Source organism: Alligator mississippiensis, chromosome 1, assembly GCF_030867095.1.
Source record: "Alligator mississippiensis isolate rAllMis1 chromosome 1, rAllMis1, whole genome shotgun sequence".
NCBI lineage: Eukaryota > Metazoa > Chordata > Crocodylia > Alligatoridae > Alligator > Alligator mississippiensis.
The window spans coordinates 256,357,208-256,369,259 of NC_081824.1; the positions used below are offsets into that span (position 1 = coordinate 256,357,208).

At 41.8% G+C, this 12,052-nt stretch overlaps 1 protein-coding gene across 4 annotated transcripts in view; it reads right to left on the bottom strand.

Moving 5' to 3' along the window:
* Positions 1-12,052, bottom strand: part of LOC102571438 (suppressor of tumorigenicity 14 protein homolog) — a 31,734-nt gene that overhangs the window by 14,220 nt on the left and 5,462 nt on the right. For all 4 annotated transcript variants that reach the window (XM_019476024.2, XM_059720525.1, XM_059720526.1 and 1 more), the window contains 7 exons: positions 11,623-11,765; positions 10,952-11,049; positions 9,885-9,997; positions 8,825-8,958; positions 6,589-6,693; positions 5,605-5,712; positions 904-1,023 (listed from right to left, as the gene is read on the bottom strand). In XM_019476024.2, coding sequence (XP_019331569.2) covers positions 904-1,023; positions 5,605-5,712; positions 6,589-6,693; positions 8,825-8,958; positions 9,885-9,997; positions 10,952-11,049; positions 11,623-11,765 — 821 coding nt within the window. The remainder of the gene's footprint in view (positions 1-903; positions 1,024-5,604; positions 5,713-6,588; positions 6,694-8,824; positions 8,959-9,884; positions 9,998-10,951; positions 11,050-11,622; positions 11,766-12,052) is intronic.

The following is a 12,052-nucleotide window of genomic DNA, read 5'->3' on the forward strand; positions in this document are numbered from 1 at the left end:
ATCACTTTTAGATGGCACAAGGTAATGATAATTGGTCTAAACAAACCACAAGGAAAAACAGGGAGAAAACTAGCAAATTGCCCATCAAGCATGATAGGGTGGCCAGGCAGGGACAGAAGCCTGCGTTGCCCCCCCGCCTGGGTCAGGTTCCCGCTTCCCTCCCATCCCCACCCACCACTTTGGCCTGGGCTCATTCCCCTCCTCCCCCCTGTCATTTAAGGTCTGGTTCCCCCCATTCCCCTGCTGCTTCAGGTGCAGGCCCATGCAGCCCCCAGCCCCATGCCTCCCAGGACTGGGGAGGAGAGAATAGCTTGCACACAGTGGCAGCAGCTGGCCAGCAGTGGCGATGGGCAGCTGTGACGCGGTGGTGGCAGCCGGCTGCCGCATGCTGCCACCAGTAACGCCCCCTCTCCTTCCTGCTCCCATCCATCCCTCCCTTTCTTCCTACCCTCTTCCCCGCTGCCTCCCCCTCCCTGCCAGCTGTTGTTGGGGGGGGGGGGGTCGGAGGGTCCCGCTCTGGCCCCTGGCTCCAAGGAGCAGGGCTGGAGGGGACAGCACTGCTGGCCTCACCCCACAACTCTGGTCCCTCAGTCCCCACCATCATAGCAGTGCTCTGCTGTGTGTGTCTGTCTGTTGGAGCACTCTGATTGGCTGCCAGGATAACCAATTAGAGTACAAATAAAGTGTTACAGACAGATGGACTAAGGCTTTTATAATATTAGTATATTTTCATACAAACAATAGCAGAAAATTATTTTTATTCATATCTAACTGTATAAATCCTCTGTTCTACTAATTTTTAACCAAATCTACTGCTAGTTATTTCAGCTTAGTGTAATAATTCAGCCCTAAATTAAACCCTAGTTTAAAATGGTTTTCCATTGGACCTTAAATGTTACATACCACAATTAACTTCATCAGATCCATCAGCACAGTCTCTTATTCCATCACATTCAGGGTTTGGTTTCATTGAACACTTGCCATTTGAGCATTTATATGCATATGGAGAACAATTTTTAGAGGCTGAGAAAAAAAATACATGACTTATGAAACATCTTGGAAGGTACTTTTTCGCAGGTTACTTAGCAGAACTCTATCTTATTAATGACTTGTATAAGGAAGTGAAAGGCTATAGGCTATCTCCACCTGACACAGTTTTAAATTAATACCAGGTTGTGGGATGTTAACTACATCACTGCTGTTTGCAGATGGTAGTATGCGCTACCCATACCCACCTACTGGGCAACTAGGTTCAGGACAGAATGCAACATATCAATAGATGTGATCGGTCCTCTGGCTGCATCGCTACAAAATGAGGTTGTTGGTATTAATTGTAGGTATACTAAACATTGATTATGATAAATCCTATGCGTTTAAGAATTCTACCTATCTCTACCCCCAAACAGTGGCATTTTATACCATCTCATTCATATTTTTGTTGTTTAATTATTGATGAACTTGTTAATTTAACATTTCTACATGGACTCAAAGTCCTAGACTTGTCCTGTGTATCTATGTGCAGTATGTGATAATATGTGATACTATGACCAATGATGGAGAAAAATGAGAATGTGCGGAAGGCAAGAAAGGGAGATGAAGCAGATGTTTTGGAAATAGCTAATGCTGATTGCCATGTATTAAAGAAATTGAGACATGTTAGATCATCTGGCTTCAGACTATATAGTTCATTCTGTTTGAAAAATCACAGATATTAGATATGAATTTTAATCTTGTTCATTTTAGCCATAGTGTAGATCTCTGTATTCTTCTTTGGTGCTCTCTCTACTGCAGTTTTAAAATATTTGAAACAATTATATTTCAACTACTACCTAACAATAATATTAGATATACAATAGATCATCACAGTGTACCAAGGTGGAGCTGTTCAGACAGATTTAACCTCATACCTTTAACAGCAATGAAACAGTGAGCTGTATGGTAACACACAACTTTTCATTTGGATGCACAATGAAATCCAATTTGAGAAATCACTTGATAATACTCCAATTCCTACAAGCTAAAAAATGTATTGCCTGTTTTATATATTAAGACTTTCTTCACAGTAATGGAGGAGACTACAGATATGCTAGAATAGATGTCACTTGGACAAATTAAATAACCCATATAGCATATATCCTGAAAATCATAAAGTGAGATGTGGAAAACTTAAACTAAAATTTACTTGAGGATTAACATTTTTAGATAACAGAGTACAAGTTAGATGGTTTTTAATGCTTCTTAATGAAAGGTATTACTATGCCACTACTGGTATCTTCAGAGTTGAGTTTTTTACTTTTTGTTTGGAGAAAATACTTCCCTTATGATCTGGGTCCCCAATCCTTACTGCAGAATTTGTTGTTCCACTAGAAAGCAGGTGATTCATTTCATGTGTCCCTGTTGAAAAACTTGTACTTTGGGCAGATGGTTCCATCCTAGCTTGTCTGATATTTGCATTTAAACCATGGTCTTATTGCTAAGTCAGCTGTTAAGACTCCAGGAGTCTCCTCAACTCAACAGTTCAGTGGGTGGAAACAGTCTGCATGGTAGGACCCAGAGAGTTCTCATGAACAGATCTGTCATCCTGGTGAGAAGTGTCCAGTGGTGTCCTTTAGGAGTCTGTGCTTGGACCAGTGCTTTTCAACATCTTATCAATGATTTAGATGTGGAGGGGAAAAGCTCGCTGGCCAAGTCTGTGGATGACACCAAGTTATGGGGGAGTGTGGTCATACCAGAAGATAAGTTGCAGATACAGGCAGACTTGGACAGGCTGGAGAACTGAGACGAGTGAAACCAGATGAAAGTCAACACTCAGAAGTGTAAGGTGCTCCATCTGGGGGCAAACAATCCCCCACATGCCTACAGGCTCTGTGGCAACAATTTGACTTAAACTATGGCCAAAAGGGACCTAGGAGTAGTTACTGACCATCACATGAATATAAGCCAGCAGTGCAATGCTGTGGTCAGCAGGGCAAATAACATGTTGGCATGCATTGACCGTTGCATCTCACACAAAACTCAGGAAGTGATACTCCCACTGTACTCTGCACTGGTGAGACCACAGCTGGAGTACTGCATCCAGTTCTGGGCACCATACTTCAACAAGGACACTGGAAAAACTTGAGAGGGTCCAGAGAAGAGCCACCCATATGATCAGGACTTGCAAGACAAACCATATGAGGAGAGGCTGAGTGACTTGGGCCTCTTCAGCCTACAGAAGAGAAGACTGAGAGGGGACTTGGTAGCGGCTTACTGCTACATCAAGAACTCGGTGAACACCTGTTCACCAGGGCACCCCTGGGGAGGACCAGGAGCAATAGATACAAATTCCTGGAAGGCCGCTTCTGGCTTAATTCCAGGAAAAATTCCTTCACAGTCACGGTGTCCACACTGTGGAATAAACTCCCTCCAGTGGTGTGCAATCACCTGCCTTGGAAATCTTCAAACAGAGATTGGACAGTCACCTTGCTGCAATCACCTGACCCCAGTTGTCTTTTCCTGCCTAGTGCAGGGGGACTGGACCTGATGATCTACAAGGTCCCTTCCAGCCCCTAACAATCTATGAATATTTCTGAAAACTGATTTATATATAAAGCCCTCATTGTGTCAACAGTTAGCATCTCAGAAGTTACTGCTTGGTAATGCATTTTGAAGTAACAAAAGCTACCATTTCTGCTGCATCATACAGCAAAAACAGTGTTTATTAATGAAATTTCTTGTTCTGATCCCATAGTTATCATAATATGCAGAAAAATATGATTCCACAAGCCACATAGGAAAAGCAATTTAAATTTCAAATATGAGGCAAGTCTGTTACCATACATGTCTAAAAAGAAGAAAAAAAAGCATGTTTATTGTCCTTTCTTCATTTGGGGAGACTAATGACTCCTCCATGTTCAGGATGTTCAATATATGAGCATCCTACCTACAAGAAGAGAGATGACTGCTACATCAAAGTGCAGTAGACCCAAGTGCACCGAGTGTCATGCTTCTAAAACGGGCAGGCAAAATACAGCCCACAGGCTGGATCCAGCCCACCAGGCCATCTATCTGGTGCGTGGGGCACCTAAAAAGTTAAAAAAATAATATTCATCTGCTTCTGGCTGCCTGTCAAAGATGACAGGAGCCAGGGGCAGTAAGACCCAGGGGAAGCCAGCAGGAGTCAGAGCAAGGCTGGCTGAGCCCTGCTCCCCCAGTTCCCTCCCACAGAAGCCTTTGCCTGCTCCATCTTTCACTGATCCCCTGTGTGCCTACTCCAGGACCCACATGGCCCTGGGCTGCATCACCGAACCATGGGAGCACTGGGCTGTGCCGGTACCCCAGGGCCAGGAGCAGGAGGGGGTGTGTATATGTGCATGAGTCCGTCCATCTGTGCAATGAGGGAGGGAGAGACAGCAAAAGTAATGGGGGAAGGTGTGTGTGTGTGTGTGTGTGTGTGTGTGTGTGTGTGTTCGTTCATAGGGTGAATCCCACAAGCAGACACCACCATACACATGCACCCACAGCCCCCTCACCGTGCCATACATTAAGGCTCCCACCCCCACACAAAACCCCCACAAACCCCATACCCACCCACACCCCACATAACCACACCCATATGGTCCCTCACCCTACACCCCATATACCCCTATACACCCCCTGACAACCCCCCACAAACCTATACCCCCCATGACCCCTCCCCAGGTTTACAAGAGTAGGCTTCATTTTAAGCTTTTATGCAATCACCTCTGTGTACTCTACAAGTAAATCAGGACAAAAATATTTTTTGAAATCAAATTAATTAATGTTGTAGATGTTTGATTTTTAGAATATAATTGGGTATTTTTCTGGTTCTGAGATGGCAAAACCCCTTGCTAAAAAGGAATATTTCTTGGGGCAAAGGGAGGGACTTCTGGTGGCAAACGCCAGGGGTTAGGGGGTGGGACTTCTGGTCCCAAGATGGTGACCTGGGGTCAAGGCACCTGTCAAGGGGTGGGGATACATGGGTAGCCCTCGACAGCTTGCCAAAACTGAGCAAGCGGCCCTCTGCCCAAAGTAATTGCCCACCCCTGCTCTAAAACATCTGATTACTGATGTTTATTAACCTAATACCACACGTGAAATAGAGAAACGAGAGAGAAATATGTTGCAGATACCACATTTTGTTGACACACTTGTCCAAAATCATCAGATTTACTGACACAGCAACACAAGGAATTTATGAGCTTTGTCCTGCTTTATATTACAACACCATTCCAGGATGCCCATATTTAATTACACTGGCAGAACAAACATTAATGTCAGAAAAATCCATTTTATTTTCCTTGGGGCTATTCATGCCAGGACAGAAATAGTTACCTGAAACCACTCATTGACTAGCAGTCACTAAAAGTTCCCAATTGTTGTTTCAGGAAATAAATCACTTTTGCACATAAGGAGAACTGTTGAAATGGTTTGCATCCATATATTACACACACACACACACACACACACACACACACACACACACACACACACGTGCCACAAAATCTACAAATGCAGTTAGTTTCAGAAAGAAAATGACAGTGGAAATGTTCCTGTTTCTACCGCTCATGCATCTCATATAGAATTACTTCACAGTATGCTTACAGCAGTTGTTTTCATCACTGTCCTCTCCACAGCTCTCCTCCCCTCTGCACATCTTAGAAGCATGCTTACACTTCCCATTACCACAATTAGACTCCTCTGGACTGCAGCCTGAAGCAAAAAAAATGTTAAAGCTTCCCATTAACTGTACCATTTGACCAGGGAATGAAGAAAATGTAATGGAGCATCAATACCCTGTGATATGGGTTAAGATTATTCTTTGTACCTCCTCTCATAGTCTAAGCCCTCCTTACAGAAATCTCTGTAATGAATGCATAACACATCATAGGTTTCTAAATAGAAGGAGGGTTTTTGGTTGTAGCTGTGTTGGTCTAAGGACATAGTAGAGGTGATATCTTTTATTAAAACAACTGACTCATTGGAAAAAAAGTTCTTAGCAAGTGTGCAGGCAAAGCACCCTTCTATGGGCATAGGGAGTCTGCTGTTCTGAGATATCCAAAGAATGAAAGAAGCTAAAAGTATGAAAAAAAAGGGTAAGGGAAATAATGCCAAGGTAAGTAAGGGATCAACTATTATAGTTGAGTTCTCCAAGGTAGAAAAGAGGTAGTTTGGGAAAAAGTGAATACCTGGAAATTAGGAAGACAAAGGGTAGAAAAGGAAAGGAGGACAGAGACGGGGGTTGGGAAGTGTAAATGGTAAGGTCAGGCAGGTACCTGGTGAATCAGATGCCAGATTTATGGCACATTAGAACCTGCCTGACATCTGATTCACCACATAGCTGCCTGACCTTACCATTTATACTCCCCCTCCCCACTCTCTCCTCCTCTCCTTTTCTACCCTTTGTCTTCCTAATTTCCAGCTATTTACAAATTCTGATGCATAATACATTTTATTTCTATGGGGTATATGCAACAGTACTGAAAGTTAGTATATTAAATGTTAATCCCTCTGTATTTTTAATGTTATACAGTCACACAAGTGCCTTGGTGCACCACTTTTGTTCCACAGTAATAATTACAAACTTACCACAATCTAATTCATTACTGCCATCTGAACAATCTTGCCGTCCATCACACTGATTGTTTAAAGGAATGCATGTTCCATCTGTGCACTTAAATTGTCGAGGACAAACTAAAGGAACCAAAGATGGGGAAAAAGTCACAACATTCTTGAAATAGCTTAGAACCCAATTTTCTCTTTCACCTCTACATCTGCCAGGCAGAACCAACCACCAGTTTTGTCCCACAGTTTTATTAATTTCAATCAGAAAAAATGAATTGAGTCTACTTTTCTGTATACTTCACACAGAAGTGGGGAAAGAGGATCTGATAAATTACTTTCAGGTAGTTGTCTATTCCTTTCACATCTTGAAGAAGGGTAATCCACAGTTACACATCCTTTTTTCTATATATATCTACATGTGCCACAACATGGATCTAGGTGTTTTTATTGCAACACTTTAGTAAAATCTCAAATAATGAAAGATTATGGATACTCAGCAGTCTATGAAGGGAGGAATTTGTTTTCTCCTAATTTGCAATTATCAGGCAGGATTGCATTGGGAGAACACAGGTCTCAGAATCCTGTACCCACATAAGCCACACACCTTGCCAACATCCTTCACTGAGCTTTCATAGGCTGCCTATATACGTGCTGAATCACATTCTAATTAGAACACATCAGAGCAGACTCGATTAATTGAGTCTGCTCCGCATTCTAATTAGAAGGCCCCAGTGTGGCCTGATCATCATGTCTATAAGCCCCCATGCATTTAAAAATGACTGCTGGGACACTTTGTCTAAACCTCATTGAAAGCACCCTGAGGCCATTTATAAACCCATAGGTGTTTAATACATGTGACAGTGAGACATTTTAATTAGAGTGGCTGTCTGGGAACTGCTCTAATTAAAACTCCCCCTCTGCCCCCGAGCAAACGTACAGGCAGCCATTGTGTCTAGGTAGCCACATTACAGCACTTGCCCACTGCTGTTGGCTGGCCCTACACACAGAACCATGAAGCCCACCGTTCTGGTCTTCACTGGATTAGCTATGTATTGCCATACCCACAGCCAAGTGGGAGAAGAGCATACAATGAGTGCATACCACTAGTGTAAGGAGAAAGAACTCTGTTCATTTTCTTTAAAGAAAAGCATTTTTAAGCTCTAGTTCTGTACCATTCTCTATTCCATATGGCAACCCAGGCAGCCAAGGGACCCTTAGCCAATGACACTTTAGAAACAAGAATCACCAAGGCATAGATGAAACGGCATCCCTGGAAGTTCCCAAATGCTGAAGTCTTAATGGCCATTGGTCCTGCCCATATTCTCCCAAGCTAAAACGTAAAACTGAGTCCTAAACTACTGAAATATGATAACATTAAAAACACCAACAAATCAGAAGACCAGAAAAAGCAAACAAACACCTCACCAACAAATCCAAATGAACAAAAAAAGGATACCACACACAATTCTCAATAGTAAAGACATCTAAGGACCTGATCACAACTTTTCAGATACTGCATAGATCTTCTGAAGATCAATACTTGTTTTGTTAATAAAGGAGGTGGTGTCTGAAAAGGGGAGTGTAGAGGTCTTTCAAAATATCAGTCATCCAAAATGCTGACTAGAGGACAGCTGCTGATAAATTTTTAAATAAAGCAGGCAAACCTTAGCCACTCCTTTAAGGGCTTATAGTTTATTCCAAACTATTCTGAAAATTAGTTCAGAACAAAATAGAAGCAATTCGTCAACTTTGAATTCACATCCTAGTTAATTCATTGGGTGGCTGCTTTTATTTTGGAATTAATTTGCTTTATGTCATTTCTGGAAAGCCACAGTAAGAGCAGCCACTGCTAAGGTAATCAGGAATAGTTAATACACTTTCAAGTCACACTTTGCACTATTCCAGATAGATATCAATGAGAAGACAAGCCCTAAATTTACCCCTTCTCCCCCTACTAGTGGCAGTGATCACAACATGGACCTTTTAAAATGGCTTGAGAATTTCATAAGCCTTCAACAAACTGGATTTGACAAATTTTTGGAGGTTCAACTATTATCTGCCAGTTAACAGAAATAGGCTGTAGTCCTATTTTCTCAATGTAATTCAGTGAAAAGTCCAATGCTTTAAACATCCAAATTCATGACACAAATACTTTTACATTAATAAATGTAACTAATCTAGTGAATTACAAGTTTAACAAGATTAAAGAAGCAAAAGAAATATTAACCCCTTAAATTAAAATGCACCTGTATCCACTTACGGTCCATGTAACTGAATGCTTTATATTCAATGTAAAAACCTCTATGAGTGACCAGTTCATCTGAATGGAAACTGATTGCAACTGAATAACCATAGTCTTTATTTCTCTGGCCTTCTGCAATAGCTTTACAATACCTGGAAAGGGAAAAGAATCATTATAACAACATTCCACTTCCATTAGATCTTAACTCTTTTTAACGTAGCAATTTTAGATTATCTTGCCACCCCAGCCTTCTTTTTTATTCACCATACAAAAACACTAATATCTATGCATGGGCAATACAGTTCCAATAAAATCTATACAAGTTCCCCAAAAGGTCATAGGGGTTTTAAGTGTGTGTGGTTCCCCTCCCCTGCAAGGATACTTTTCTTATCTTTGAAGTTACTGATTTTCATTAGGACAGGAAGCCAAAGAACAAGTATGCAAGAAGGCCGACATTAAAAACTATGGCCTATCTAACTGGAGCCCTTCTAAAAAAGTCTCTTTAAAAGGTTTCCTGTTCAGTTCTGCAAACCCAAGAAGTTCAGTTTCCACTCATGGAATTCCACAGTCCAACTGCATATAAACTTACATGTATTCCTTCCCAATGATGGACACTGGACATTTCTAAAACACTTTATATTGCCATGAAAAATGAAAGCAAACTGCAATCACTACAGATACATTGCAACTACAAAGCAAAGTTCTGCAATGACAAAGGAACTCACCCATCAGAACAGAAATCTATTTCAAGAGGGTGGCCAAAAATCATAGCTCCAGCAGCCCAATGAAAAACCCTGCAGTGGATCTCATGGACCACCACTGTTTTTAATCAAAGTTAACCAATTAAACACATTTTTATTATTATGAAATAGGAACGATGCTACCATTAGTGATATAAGTTTGTTGTTTATCCACAGGTAATAAAGTCAGAGTGAAAACGTGATAGTGTTTACAAAGCTGTACAATTCTTCACAAGAAACAGTTGAGAAATACAAGGTTTTAGTACAAAACATTTTATAGCACTAATTACATCCTCTCTCAAGATCACCAGGCAATTAGTATAATTTGTTTAACTCACCTAACTCCATCAATTTCTAACCAATCCTTATCACATTTACTAGATCCTGGAGTCTTCTCCTGAATTTGTATTACAAGAATTTTTAGTGACAACTTATAGCCAGGCAATGGTGCCTAAAATCAAAGGGTTGAAAAACAAAAGAAAGGAGTTTTACTATGGCAAATATATATTTTCAAATTGGCTCAGTATAAAGCAGCATTCAAAAGTTGTGTTCTCATCAGCAAATGATGCAGACCTTTCAGAAATGCATGGATTCACACGTTCTGTGGTGGCAGCTCTCTGTCACCAGGAGTTCTGGGCAGCAGAGCCAAGTAAGCATAGACAAGTCCTGAGCAGTTGTATCTGTGTTCACGAAGTAGAAAGCCAGCAGACAAAAAAAGCACCAGTGGTGAGCTTGGCCTAGATACGAAGCCAAGAGACAGCTGCTTTGGGACACAACACTCACTGGAAAGGCAAAACTGGATACATCCAAGTAAGGGAACTTTCTACTGTTTCTAGTAGTGTTGGGGTGCTGTTGTCTCCATGATGGTCAGGAAATGTGAAAGGCAATGATTTTTGTGGGTGATATCTGAATGCATTGCATCCTAACTATGCAGTTGGTTCAATAAAAGATGTCACCCACAAAAATCCTTGCCTCTGCTGTTTCTAGCATGTTTAGGGAAAAACAGGACTGTACTAAAAAAACACCTGAATAACGTTTCCTCCTGAAACAATTGAGCAATGCCCTCAATATGGAACACTAATCCTAACTCATGCAGTGACAGAAACTGTTATACCCTCACCATCTAAGATGCCTTCCTATCTTGCACATTGTGTGTAACACTGCCAAATCCTGTCTCCTCAAGGGACAGTGCCCCTTCTCGCCTCTGAAAAGACCCCAAAACCAGAGCTGCAGCCATACTTGGCTCTGCTGCCCAGAATTTTAACTGTCCTCAGATTTGTTCAAAACTGTTGCTAGCATGGCTCTCAGAATGGTTTCCTTTATTTCCTTCCTGTTTTACTGCCTCAGGATGTGCAATGAAGAACTTCACACAAAATCACAATGAATCTCAAGTGCAAGGACTTACTCTGATTATCCAGCTGCAGTCAATGCTTGGTGGATAGTAACTTGGATAATAAGGGGAGCTCACAGTCCCATTCCACGAGATGTAACGCCCGCCACATACTGGGAGAAAAAAAAACATTAGTTAACAACACAATTACAGAAATTGCAATTACATAAGTTGCACTCAGGGGTCAGCCCATGGGCTAGATCTGGCCCACAAAGATCTGATGCAGCCCAACATGGCCACACAGCTCCACCACTGCAGTGCCTGTTCTTACAGCCAAACTTACCGTTACAGGTAACAAATCAGCAGCACTTGGTGAAGGGGCATGAATAGCAGGGGTTGCAGTAGGGGAAGGGGCATGAGAGGGACTTCACCCTGATGCTAATTGTGTATATGCAGAAGCAGACACCATTAATGAACTACCTAGAGCCAGGAACAAAAAGTCACCTATGGGAAAGATGTTCTAGCTCTAACCCCAGGAAGACTAACCCTAAGAAGCAGAAGGATAGTATTCCCCAGACTCTGCTTAGCTGACTGAAACCTGCTTCAAGCAGACAGTGTGGGTTATTAGAATGATACTTCAATATCGTTGTCTCAGGGAAAACCCAGACAGTAATGTTTTAAATTACTAGTGACTATGAAGTATGAATATGCCTATGTCCAACGTGCAACTTGATTTGGTTACCTACCAATTTTAGGAACTGCCTGGAAGTAGGCTTTTAGTATGCTGTTCTCTTTTCTTTTGTCCAGCGAGAAGGTGACCAGCATTACATTACTTGATGAAGTTAACCGAACAATGGGGGGATTCCAAGCCCCTGGTACTCCACACCACCTGAGAAGCATGCAGATTTGATTAGACCGTGATTTCTATATTATTTATACTTCTGCTCAATTATATGGTAACAATGCCTAGAGCCCTGGACTCCATTTTGTTAGAGGATATACCAACAGAATAAAACAGATGCACTCCAATACTTAATACTTGGTGCTGTTTTATGCCATAGGGCCCCTCTAGATGTGCAGGTAAAGGTGAGATGGGAGCTGATGTGTGAGTCGCATGTTCATGCTTCTTGCTATGCCACACATGCATAGCAGGAGGCATGACTGTGGGATTATGCA